This window comes from Notolepis coatsorum (assembly GCF_963971535.1).
Source record: "Notolepis coatsorum genome assembly, chromosome: 7".
Classification (NCBI taxonomy): domain Eukaryota; kingdom Metazoa; phylum Chordata; class Actinopteri; order Aulopiformes; family Paralepididae; genus Notolepis; species Notolepis coatsorum.
The window spans coordinates 29,738,921-29,753,063 of record NC_140171.1 but is presented as its reverse complement, the minus strand read 5'-3'; the positions used below and the strand labels follow the sequence as shown (position 1 = coordinate 29,753,063).

General features: G+C 43.8%; 1 protein-coding gene across 2 annotated transcripts in view; it reads right to left on the bottom strand.

The window, feature by feature from the left end:
• gstcd (glutathione S-transferase, C-terminal domain containing) overlaps positions 1-14,143 on the bottom strand; it is a 183,524-nt gene that overhangs the window by 18,442 nt on the left and 150,939 nt on the right. For both annotated transcript variants that reach the window (XM_084317986.1, XM_084317987.1), the window contains one exon: positions 2,850-2,983. In XM_084317986.1, the coding sequence (XP_084174112.1) occupies positions 2,850-2,983 (134 nt within the window). The remainder of the gene's footprint in view (positions 1-2,849; positions 2,984-14,143) is intronic.

Below are 14,143 nucleotides of genomic sequence, written 5' to 3'. Positions count from 1 at the left end.
CAAATCAACACCAAATAAACAGCCCTAGATTCTCGTTTGCCTCTCCTGTTGGATTTTGGTAGCATTCTGTTGTGTCTCTTCTCGGTGCATAGAACCCCCCCGCCCCTGATTAAACTGCTGCTGTCATAATGGTAGTGAGATTGAATGGGCAGGGGGGGGGGCCTTGCAAAGGGCGATGTGACATGGCTGTCTCTAGGCCGGTGGTGAGACGAAAGGAAAACACGAGACGGTGACAAGAGATAAAGAGACAAGAGACGAGGGACGAGAGAGAGGGAGAGGGAGAAAGAGAGAGGGAGAGAGAGAAAGAGAGAGAGAGTGACAGTGACAGAGGAGTGACAGAGAGCGAGGGAGCTAATGAGAAACTGAGACAAACAATAGACAGAAAGGGCAGAAGAGAGAAGATGACACGAGAAATACGACACAAAAACAAACAAACAAAATAGAAATTGAGTCCATGGCAGGTATTTTTCCATGAGGATATGAAGCCGGACCAAGTCAAGACCAAGACCGGAGCTCAAGACCGAGACTTTAGGCGTCCGACACCGACTGGGGCAGAGACCGCGTCAAGACCGAGACTGCAAGTCCAAGACCATGACTGTAATTTTGTTGGTCCGCCATAAAATTTGGGACTCAGAATTGACACAATTTCTCTGCTAATTGGCTATACATTATTTTTAATAAAAAAATACATTTTAGCACAATAAATGTAGATAGATGTACACTATATAGGCTCTAGAGCAGACCTGGGCATTGTACGGCCCGCGGGCCGGATACGGCCCGCGGGATGATTCTGACCGGCCCGCGAAAGATTACATGATAATAAAAAAAAAATAAAAAAAAAAAATTCTTTTAATAATTTTATTTTTTTTTTACTTTTTTCATGTCAACGTTCACACGCACAATATACGCTTAGGAGACATGCTCAGAAGATGTTGGTTCTCTTTGGATCCACCTACATATGTGAACAGACATTCTCAGTCATCATGACGTTTACCAAGTCCAGGTACAGATCCTCTCTCACTGATGAACATCTGGCAGCTGTGCTTCGCATCTCCACCTCAGACATGCAACCTGACTTTGATGGACTTGTTAAAGCTCAACAGAGACTGGATTTCTCACACTGAATGAAAAAAAAAGAACTGAAGAACACTAAAATGTGGAAATATAACAAGTGAAATGGGACACTTGATATTTTTTTTTCTTTTTTTTGCACAGTTCTGAAAACATTAAATGTTTAACACTTTGGTTGCCTTGGGTTAAATTAATGATATACCATAGATTGCCAGCGCTATTTGTCTATGGAGAAAGTCCCCTTCTTTGCAGGGCTATAACTTTTTAAATTCTATTGCTACATTGCCATTATTAGGGCCCATTCAAAGTCCTATATGTATTGTTCATTGTGTAGCAACGTTAAACTTTTTCATTCACATATTCATAGTAAAGTATGGTCTAATGTATAAGTATGTTTTCATCTCTTTCTGCAGCTTTCTCCAGAACGTGATATATAGCCCCAAATGCATTATATTGATGATGAAATACAGTTTGATGGCAATCAGCGCGATATAAAAAATTCCAACTAGACGTACTTCTAGAAGTTACTACACGTCATCTGATGTTGACCGGATGGGCGAGGGGGCGTTTATAATTCCGTGGGCAGCGTTATACCAATCATCTAATGTGGGTCAAATGTTGATAATAGCAGTTAGTATCTAAGACGGTAACGTTACACGCTAAAACTCACCCCAGTCTCCGCGCGCCGTTGGGCGATCATCGTCGAGTAGAAATTTTATCATTATGGGATATATTTTTACCCGGTCCATCTCCAGCTTGTATAATGGTATATACGTCCAAATCATGTTGTTTATCGAGTTATTGCCAATCGATCACCGTGTAGCGTGACGAGCCAGAGTCCCATGAACCATAGCGAGCGCCCGGAAGTACTACGGTCGTCATGACAACCTCTATTCAAGATCCTGTGTGGCGATTGCGCCGATCGGCCACCAGATGGCGCTCCTGAACCGCCAGAGAGCTCAGTGGGTCCTGCTGGTGGATCTCAGGCCAGCGGAGGGGGAATATGAATCCGATCGCAGATTTTTGAAATATTGATATAAGGACGCTGTACAGCGTCCCCCGGCAACTTTAGCATGGCCAGCAAAGACGTGAAAAGACGTGTCCCGGCAGTCAAAGTGTTAATATAGGCATGTAAAGTAAAAAAGGCTACAAAACTGGGACACTTTTCTTTACACAGTTCAGTGACATGTCTTGTTTATTTTTGCTATAAGATGATGTGATGTCTTTAGAAAGCTAAGAAAATCCTTGTTTCAATAGAAACTCAAAATGCCCTTTGTTATTAATGTTTCACATTTTGTTTATCATTTTGGAAATAAATTCTATTTGAATAAATGATATTTTTGAAAGCTAACCTCACATTTTAATTGCCAAATAATAACATACACTCTTACCAGGGGTCAAAACAATGCCATTTACTGCTTGGCCCGGCCCCCCAACATATTTTCAGTTGCTCATTCGGCCCCCTGGGAAAAATAATTGCCCACCCCTGCTCTAGAGTGTGTGAATGTGAGTGCATGTGTGCACCCCTACCAACCAACCACTAAATAATAATAAGAAAATAATAAGAAAAGCCTGTCAGACACCATTTTAAGGTATCACTGTGATACTAAGAGGAATTAACGATGATAGGATGGTGAGTATCCATTCTGAGATGAGGCCGATACCTTCAAAACGTGGTCTCGAGCGCTACAACGTCGATAGGAAGGAGCTATCAGTTATCAGTAGCAACCTAGTCGCTGGACTGCTGGCCGCTGAAGCCGGTGCGGCTGCTCACTGACCTCCTGGGGAAGGTGAACTTGAGCGTGTTCTGGATGAAGCCGTAACAGCAGGGACTGACCACGAAGCCTGCTGCTGCCTGCACACAGTGCTGCACCACCATGTCTGTAGCCACGCCACACGCATGGAGAGCCACCTGGAGAACACACACACAGAGAGAGACACGCACACACAAATACATTATAAACAGGCTAAGGATATAAACATTGCAAATGCACTCAGGTAATCAGAGGCCTTTCAGTTACATATTACGTATGCACTCAATTGACAATCGGGGTAGCACAACTCTGCAAGGATATCAAAGCAACATCTACACACACACACACACACACACACACACACACACACACACACACACACACACACACACACACACACACACACACACACACACACACACACACACACACACACACACACACACACACACACACACACACACGCACACACACACACATTACAATCGCAACAGAAATATTGATATCTTCCTAACTGTAAAATGTATTCTGTCCCATTAATTACTGTGTAAAAGCTGCTGCTTTCAAACGTGCTCTCAACGACAGACAGGGGAAGCACAAACAGATTTTATTAAAGCGTTAGGTGTTGAGGCACGGATACCCTAGGCTTCCCATTGAGGAAGGTAAACTGTGCGTGACGGTGGATATCTGACTATACATTAGTCCTGGAGTGGTTAAACACTGGCTGATGGAGTAGAACAGAACATCCCCCATAGGCTCTCTGTATTCAAGTAGACCACATCGTCCGGTCCATCCACCACGCTTCATTATTAGGTCTCAAACTGTGCTACAGGAGTTCAGCATTCAAGGGCTTGTGGTCAAGATCATTCGTGGTTTTCAAATGTAACCACTTGGGCTCTGCCCATCTCCACGTTCTGCTAACAGACACATCTGGAGATGGTGTGACGGTCAAGCTCCTGGTCTCTGGACACCACATGTGCCCCTGCTGGGCTGGAACTGAATCCTGTCAGAGTGTTTCTCTCCTCAGTCTCCCTACTCTGGAAGGACTAGGAGACATACAAAATAACGTATAATAATAAAAGAAAGAAAAAAAGAAAGAAACAGAAGAAAACCAAAAATGTTATCTGAAATTAGCTATCTCTCAATGTATCTGAGCTATCTAAAACCGATCGTCAACCTAAAAGGCCACCTCGAAACATTCCTACCCTACTTATCTGAGCAGGATTCCGGGCGTGGACAGGGCCAGCCAAAGGTGAGGCTAAGGACACATGGCCAATCCCACTGATTAAAGTACAGTGGTCCATTACTCTGGGGAAGGAGCCAACTGGAAATGTGACAATTCTGAACCCAAAGAAGTCTACTGTGACTCTGTCATTAAGAATTTGGCAATTGGTGATTTCATCAAATACAAATGTCAGAATCAGTTGTGAAAACGAATCACTCCAGAGATGTGTATGAAGACGTAGGTTAGGGTGGGGCCTTAAACGCATCCAATGGAGTTTTTGACCATTTATTTGCTGAAATTGGGTCCCTGGAAATTGTGTATCACATGTGTAGCACGCGCACGAGGACGCACAAGAAAGCACAAGGATGCACGAGGACACGCATACTGTACGCGCCACGAACACATGGTTCCGATTTGATTGGTCTATACGATCGTCCTCAAAATGTAACAGGCTAACTGCCAGTCAGCAGAAAGAGGTCGGACTCATTAGAACTTCACATCGTGGGGCGACAGTGGCTCAGGAGGTAGAGCGGTTGTCTGGTAACCAGAAGGTTGCTGGTTCGATTTTGGCTCCTCCCGGCAGCACGTCGAAGTGTCCTTGAGCGAGACACTTAACCCCTAATTGCGGAATGGATGAATGTGAGGCATAAGTAAAGCGCTTTGGATAAAAAGCGCTATATAAATGCATTCCATTTGCCATTGCAAGAATAAAGAAGACAGCAAAAATCTACTTTTATGCAGGCCATGAGGTAGAACACAACAGAAAACTGGTGGAAACAAAGGCGAGCCGTTTACAGGCAAGCTCTGTTGTATACCTTAAAAATTTAAATTATTGTTTTTTATTGTTCAACAACAACATTATATACATACATACAATACATGACTACATATAACCACACAATACCTCAAATAAATGAAAAATACAGTAAGCAAAAAGAGAAAAATAAAAAGAATAATAATAATGAAAGAAAATTGCATCGTTCTTATACAGGTTGTCACTTGCCATACAGAAATTGCCTATCTAATAAATCACCGTCCTATGCCTAAACATCCTCAACCGGGAATTTTAGATTAAAATAATCTAAAAATGGCTGCCAAACTTTAAAAAATGTCTGGGTAGAGCCCCTGGTGGAGTATTTAAGTCTATCAAGTTTTAGGTGTGCCATCACATCTTCGACCCATAGCGTCGATGTGATGGAGTGTTACGCACCCCAGTATGGGGACGCAAGACAAGGCAACAAGTTTCAAGTTCAAGTTTCTTTATTAGTTGTCATACAGAAGTACAGAATACTTTTATATAAAATGCTTCTTTCTGTTTTGCTCCAGAGATTGTGCTAGATAAAAATAGATAAGTATAAAAAGTATAGTAAGTATAAAATAGAAGTCAAGTACGTAGACAAAAAGTGTTCAATATATACATATATACAATGTACAATGCAGAGTAGGAAGTAACTGAGTTACAATACAATATACTATATACTATACAGTACAATGCAGAAATGGGATGGGGTACAATTTAGGTACAATTTACAGTAAGGTGTAATGAGGTATGGGTTGTAGTGCACATTCTTTGCCAATAAATATAAAGTGTGTTTAGGTGTTCTAAAGTGGGTAAAGTGGGTGCAGCAGTGAGTTGTTTGTTTAATAAATAGACATATTAGGTGAGGGTGTAGTGACACAAAACCATGAAACAGTTTGCCAAAATAATTATATTTATTTATAAAACACAGCAACACAGAGAGCAAGGAGGACTACCAGTGGCACCAAATCAATACACAAAAAGGAAAAGAAAACCTACCCCCCCCTTTACAGGCGACAAGCGCCCAAAAGTATAGGTGGTGGTGCTCACTCTAAGCTGGTGTCTCTAACATCAGGTCACCTACGTGATGCAAAATGTAGACCCCAGGGTATCTTCCTGTCCTCAATTGTTCCTGTCTAGCCAACAAAGAGGAGAAGGCCACAGCATCTGATTGAGCACCAAGTGGTTAGTGGTGGATACCTTTAAAGTACATCAACATCATTACTCTGTAAGTCAAGTCAAGTTTATTTGTATAGCCATGTGTACTGCCTGTACTGCCAAGTGTTTGAAGTGTACTCTATTTATCTCTTTTAATTAAGAGGATAAACCCCTTGAGATGCACCGTCTCGTTCTTCAAGAGGGTGCTCACACTTGGTATCCATCTTTTAACAATCGTTAATTCCTCTTTAGAGCGAGTTGCCGGGATTCAAATCTAAAGTTTACAGGAGAACCATAATTGACGGCGGGCATCAACACCAATTAGCTGCAAGGTCTTGTGTCTCTTTGAAGTTCACACACCATCTTCTGTCTCACCGTTCTGGACTTATGGGCTAATATTAGGTCTCATTCTCCAACATTCTCCAACGGACTTACGACAAGAAATGCGCTCTCAGGGCCATTTGAGACATCTTACGACCGATTGTGGGATTCCCCAACCGTCCCTAAGCTTGGATTCGGCCGTGCCTGAGAGCAGGATTTACGAGTGCTGAGGAGCATACTTAACTTGCAGACTGGTGTGTGCTCCGTGTTCTTAATGGCTTTATTTGGGAGGAATCATAGTGATTCCTTCATGTCAACCCTACAGGCCTAGAAGTCTTTATTTGTCATGCAGTTTTAACACACACGCGAGATGGGCGACCCACAGGAACACACACACACATGCACTGAATCGCAGATGAAATGTCTCTCTGCACTTTTCCCATCCCGTTGTCCTTCCCCCCATGGGCAGCCGGGAGCAGATAGGGCGTCAACGTGAGCCGCGCCCCGGGGACCAATCCAAGTGCTCCCGTCAGTCTTCGTCAAGGACGCCACAGCGTTAGCGATCTGTTGTGCATGTTTTTCCATTGGGTTTATCTTATCGGGGGGGAAACCCTTGCGAGCATGGGGAGAACATGCAAACTCCACACAGAAAGGCCTGGGAGATACCCCACCTGAGTACCTGGCTGGCATCATGGAAACCTGGTCCCCAAGCGGGAATCAAACCCTGGACCTTCTTGCTGTGAGGCGACAGTGTTAACCACTACACCACCGTGCCGCATGGAATTGGAATTACTGAATTAATCATAATTAAAATAGATATATGACAATATTTGTACGATAAAAAATTACGCATTTGATGTCGGAAAAATAAATAATATGGATTCATCTGATCACAGGGCAGCTGGATTAAGCATATCCGAACCACCTATTTTGGACAAATGTATAATTACTTAATTACTCAGATATTCAAACACAATTATGCAATTATTGTGAAATGATTGAAAGTAATAATTATTGAATGCCTTCTGTGGCATTTGTATTAATTGATATTGATTAATTATACATTTGAAAGAATGCAGGTTATAGCCAACATGCAATATATCCCATTGATTGGTACAATGGGACAGACATTTGTTTTACATAGCTATAACCTGCATTCTTTCAAATATATCATTAATCAATAAAACAGATATTGGAATACACTATGTAGCCTACGTGTCTAATGAATGAACAGTAGGCTTATATTATTCTAATTGCTTGTTTAATTAGGATTTAGTAGATGCTATATATATGATCTGCCCTATACGTACAGTAAGTACAGTACACATATTAAGGCCGCCAGAGTCGGGCAGTGGACTGGTGGACTGTACTACTATAGGCAGCGCAGTATCTGTGATTTCCTAAGTCATTCGAATAATATAAGCCTACCACGTTCATTCATTACGCACGTACACTATACAGTACTGCGAGCGTGTGTGTGGGTGTGTGTGTGTTTGCGCGCGCGCTGCGGCAGGTGGCCACGAGCTGTAGTAGCCTGTATGATGACAATACATTAATCTAATCTCATTTTGATCGGTCGCAAAGCGCTTCTGCCACCATTTTTACACGGCTGCATCGCTTCAGTTGCATTTAACACATTCGGGGCCAGACCCGAGAAAAGTCGGGTTAACTCGCCATGCTCTGGGCGCCAAACCCGAGAAAATCCGGGTTTTAATCGTTATTTCTTTTATTAGCTATATCCATTCATTTTTCATCCATCCAGCCTGATGTTATCATTGGGAATGGGTCTGAGCTCGCAAAGGGCAAATACCGCCGCCTAATGCCTCCCGGCTGGTATTGCTCATCATTGGAATCCCTCTGGCTGGGGCTGTGCATCGATCTAAGAAGTCCGGTCCAGGTTTTACTTCTCGGGCATGCAGTATCGTTATAACAGATGGACTGGGGACACTCGGAGCAGCGTGGATTATGTGTTTTGGACGCGTGAATACTTTACCCAAGGCAGTTGTCCTTCCGTGTTCGGTTTGCACGCCCTGATTGGCCTCTCAGCGCCCAATCGCGTTAGCCGCACTATCGCCGCACTACTCGCTCAATACTACTATCACTCAACTCGCTACCATCAGCTTTCAGTTCCACAGTCCTCACCCATTTCCTCGTATTGCCCGTTGTTTTCATCTCCGCCGTGCTATAATTTGAGCGAGTAGTGCAGCGATAGTGCGGCTAAAGTGCTGGTCCGGCCTTCGGCTTTATTCTGCTTAAATGTTTGGGATTTCAGCACCCAGTGTCATATACTGAGAGCGCGGTCTAACTTGACTTTTTTTTTCTATGGAGATGTTCACCTTCTTTGCAGGGCTATAACTTTTTAAATTGTATTGCTAAATTGACATTACTATGGCCCATTCAACATCAATTATCTATCGTTCAGGATGTAGGAACGTTTTACTTTTTCATTCACACATTCATACTAAAATACCGTCCAGAGTATAAATATGTTTTTATCGTTTTCTGCTGTATTTCATAGAACGTGAGATATAGCCATAAATGCATATATTAGATGATCAAATGCAGTTTGGTACCGATCAACGTTATATTAAAAATGTCACATGTACATGATCCTAAACGTCATGACTGGTCATCTGCTGGTGACCGGAGGGGGGAGGGGGGGTCGTTTATAATGCAATGACTGACGTTAAATGATTCATGTAGTATGGGTGATATATAGATCAGAGCAGTTTGTATGGTTAATAATAATCAAAAATGCTGAAACTCACCCCAGTCTCCTCTTACCGTTGGGTGATGAGAGTGGAGCAAAAAGATTGCTATTATGGGATGTTGATCTCGATGATCCAGTTCCGGTTTGTATAATACTAATATACGTCCAATCATGTTGTTTATTGAGTTATGGCAACGGATCGATATGCACGGTGTCTGGATATAGTCCCGCGAGCGATAGCGAGTGGCCGGACGGAATAGGGAGACACACCGGCGTCACAATTATCGACATCCGGTTGCAACTCGCTGATCGGCCACCAGGTGGCGGTATTGAAGCGTTGGAGAGTTGAGCGGAGATCTACAGCACCAGTCAAGAATCCGTGGGTGAAATGTGAATACCATGACAGAAATTTGAAATATTGATCTCAAAGACGCTGTAAAACGTCATTGGCAGATTACGCATGGCGAGGAATGACGTGGTAACACGTCATTGGCGAGAAAAGGGTTAATCTTTTTGCACTACATTAGATGTGAGGTAAGGACTCTATGTTACGAATCTAACGGTATAAAACGGAAATGTATGTATGAAAAAAGTATCTGTTTCGTGCATGTTGACTGGAAGCAACTCACTGACGATCAACGTGTTATTTAGATCTATTGCTATTATATTTCATATATTTTAAGCACTCACAAGCAAGTCCTATCCTACATTGGATAAAGCACTGGCGCTGAAGGGCCATCAGCGCCCTCTGCTGTTGGCCCCCAATGAGTTAATGAGCTGGACAGGTGTGTCTAAACTCTCGACTTTTTGCACACTGCCCTATTGGCTGCCTTATAAGGAGCTTCGGAGGCGTGGTTTGTATGCAAATGACATAGACGGGGACGCATGTTCATGTTTCAGAATGGTGACATTCCTCATCGCCGGCATCCCAGCTGTGATCGTTTGAGCCACTTAAGACATCTTCCCCACACATTGGGGAATCAGAGTGAACTTCTGTCGTCGATTCTGTCTCAGTCGGTTCCAAGATGGTTGCCCTAAGAGAAGTCTTTGGAAAATGTTGGAGAATGAGACCCATTGTCTCTAAACACCACCATTACAATGCTAATGAAAAAGAGTCTGTATGAAAATACTTCTCTAATCTAAAGTCCAGAGTAATTAAGTCACACATTTACTGTATCTGTGGGGTATATACATTCTTGAAGAGCTTCTTAAAACCTCTTAACTCATTGTCCGCCAAAAACTAGTATTCTCGTGTTTCATCGGCAACGGTTGAGCGCCAAAAACGATCGTTTTTAGATCCTTGGATATTTTTCCTTTGATCCCCATTCTAAACACTCGCTCGGAGCTGCCTGTGTCTCCCTGGCACCGCTGCCTACGTTGTCATGATGTAGAGACTTATGGGAGGTCTCAATTAATTAGTCTACACCCTCCCAAGACTGACAGTAGGACAGTGGGGGGCATAATGACTGAATCGGGGGATGGGAGAAAAAGGTAGAAAGGCAAAAAATAGAATAGTCACTCTATTCTATAGCTAACCCTCTAGTAAATGTAACAGTACAATTAAACTGTTCCTAATTTTTCTTGGGGACCCCCTGGAATCCCAACGAGGACCCCCTGTGGGTCCTCAGATCCACCATGCTGAGGTTAACCCCTCTAATGCAGTGGTCCCCAACCACCGGGCCGCGGCCCGGTACTGGTCCGTGAGGCATTTGTTACCGGGCCGCACAGAAAGAATAAATAATTTATATAATTTCCATTGTATTGATTATTTGAGTCTGACAGGTGTTTTATTTTGAAAAACAACCGGATTTTTTCTGACGTAACATTTGCCTGTGTGCCTCTTGACACGTCAAGAAGCTTGTCTCGGTCACGTGATATGCTACTAAAAAAATAAGCCCGCAAACTAGCGAAAATTTGTAAAAAACAAATGTCTTTGGAGAGCTTCTTTGCAAAGGGGAAATGCCAACTGATGAGGCAGAAGAGGAGCCTACGACCTCCAAGAAAAATAACGCTTATTTTAACAGACAATACCAGGACGGAGTCATACTTAAAATACGAGTTTATCACATACAGGTGACTCTCACGCACCAAGTCCGCTCTGCATAATATGTGGCAACAAGCTAGCAAACGAGGCAATGAAGCCTTCAAAACTGCTTCGGCACATGGAGACCAAGCACCCTGGATTAAAAGATAAGCCTTTGGAGTTTTTTTAAAGAGAAAAACGTGATGTGGGACCATCAAGCCCAGGGCTCCCACTGATTCAGCGTTATGGTGAGTTGTATTTTTCGTGCACTTAACGTTGTCCCGTTGTCTTATAAAATGTTTGCTGTATTTATCTGCCACAACTTGAAGGCCGGTCCGTGAAAATAATGCCTACATTAAACCGGTCCGTGGTGCAAAAAAGGTTGGGGACCCCTGCTCTAATGGACAGGCAGCATACAATATCATGGATGAGGCGGCTAGGTGGTGTAGTGGGCAAGGCGCTCGCCACTAATGCAGGAGACGCTGGGTTCAAGCCCAGTTCTCGGCATTGCTACCAGCTTGGCTGGTCGTTCATACTAACACAATTGGCAGTGTTAGGGGTGGGAAAGCTGGTGGGTGGGTCCTGGTCGTTGTAAACAGCGACTCCTACAATTCGGTCGGGGCGCCTGCTCAGCGAGGAAAGGATCTAAGGGGGGTAGTGTGATCCTTCCACACGTTACACCCTCTCAGTGAGAGTCCGCGCTGCCAGGTGAAAAGAAGCGGTTGATTGGCTACACGTGTGTCGGAGGAAGCACGTGATAGACCACTACACTTCCGCGTTACATTGAAATCAGGGAGGAGATTGCGGGGGGGTCAAATGAATGGATGTGGACGAGAGCCGTGATGGAAGTGGTTGCCGATACGGCTGTGGGGGTGCTAGAGACATGATCGAATAGACGTTTATGCGCCTCGCTCTCCTGAACACGGCGTGACCCATAACTAATCGATCAGAACTAAATCGGCAGAGAAAAAGCCCATTTTAAAGCACCTATTCCGCATGGACATGCGCAGAGTGCCCATGGAGTCTGGACGACGCGAGATGACGCTCGAATGAATGTGGACTGTTCTATCAGAGGGGGGAGCTTCGATGGTCATGTAAGTGGCTACAGACCGCTGCACTTAAATATAAACATTGGTCTACCTGTAGACGCAATGAGGTAATTGTAGATGTCGCCATAAGACGTGTCTGGCCATTTTTTCATTATCCTGTTCGGCTGGCCACCGAAGCTCCCCCCTCTGATAGAACAGTCCACATTCATTCGAGCGTCATCTCGCGTCGTCCAGACTCCATGGGCACTCTGCGCATGTCCATGCGGAATAGGTGCTTTAAAATGGGCTTTTTCTCTGCCGATTTAGTTCTGATCGATTAGTTATGGGTCACGCCGTGTTCAGGAGAGCGAGGCGCATAAATGTCTATTCGATCATGTCTCTAGCACCCCCACAGCCGTATCGGCAACCACTTACATCACGGCTCTCGTCCACATTCATTCATTTGACCCCCCCCGCAATCTCCTCCCTGATTTCAGAATCCCGGAAGTGTTACGGTGGTCTATAGCCTCCACTCTCCCAGACCGACTGTGGGGGGTAGGTGCGCAGCGACCAGGAAGGGGATTGGGAATTGGCATAACGACTAACATTGGGATGGGAGAAAAACGGAGGAAAAAGGAGGGGGGAAAAGATAAAAAAATTCATTAAAAAAAACAATATCATGGAACAAGCAATAAGGACCAAGGGATGTTTGCAGAAATGTACTTTATTAAACTCATCCGTCTCTGTTGGGAGGAAGGGGATAACTTCCAAGAGACTGTGAGAAATCTTTTCTGTACTCATCACTTAATAATTAAAAACTGGAAGTAATGGGGCTCCATTATTCACCATTATGACTATTATTATACTCCGTCTAGGCCTGCAAGATAACAGACACCTTTGCTGCTAACCTTCATCGCACATTGTTTAATGGTCCGGTGCTCATTATTTTTCACACTTTTCCTTTTAAATACCTTCCTTGTTTTGGCAAGACGATCAAGCAAGGACCCATTCACAAATATGTTTAGGTATTAGGAGAGCGGTGACATTCTCCTCATCCCTTACGCTGTCCTGTTGTGGAGTGAGTGTGCATCCCCTTGTGTGTGCCTGCCTATTGTGTACAGTGTGTGGAGGGAGGGCTGGAGGCATGGATGATTCATCTTATAGCTGCTATGGTATCAGTGAACACACGTTCTGTCACAATCTAAACTATTGACTAACTAGACCATCGAGTCAAGTTGATGCCCCCCCCCCCCCCATTATTTATAGCCCACATATATCATATGATCCAATGATCCAAGTCTCTTGCATCACTGGAAGGCTCCACTGATGCATAATCCATGCTGTCTCTGCTCCTTGCAACAGGTGAGAGGCGAATTATAGTATGATTGTTGAGGCAGGATTTGATTATTATTATCTTTTTTACAAAATAGCTTTTTGATATCGTAAGGTTGACGGTTAATGCGTTGTTTGCATTAACACATTCAGTGCCATACCCGACATTTCTCGGGTTTCTCCGCCATGCGCTGAGCGCCAGAACCCCTGAAAACCCGAGAAATCTCAGGTTTTCATCGTTTTTCTTTTATTCGATTTTAATATTCTATACAGTCTCACAGATCTCGGTGTATCATTGGGACTCATTCTGAGACCTCGAGATTGCAATGCCGGCTGAATCCTGCTAGGTGGCAGTATCGCCTACCATTTGAAACCTTATTTCACACTGTGTGTTACATTTTATATGGTCCGGGCGGAGAATGGGACCTGGGCAAGTGAAATGCTTCATTCGAGCCACTTGGAACGCGTCCAGCACACTTGATGCATAGTTTGTGTGCAATGATTTCACATTGATCGAAACGATCATATGTCACACTCCAAAACGTATGCCGTTGCTGACGATCAGAACATCACAAAACTACTGCCCCCCCTTTGATGCCTTCATGATGAAACATAATACCTATTATATACCTTTGATTTGGAAATAGTATCATGTCCAGGCAAGCAACGCGAACGACTTTCGCAAAATGCACATAGCGCTCCATAACTCAGCTTCCAGGAAT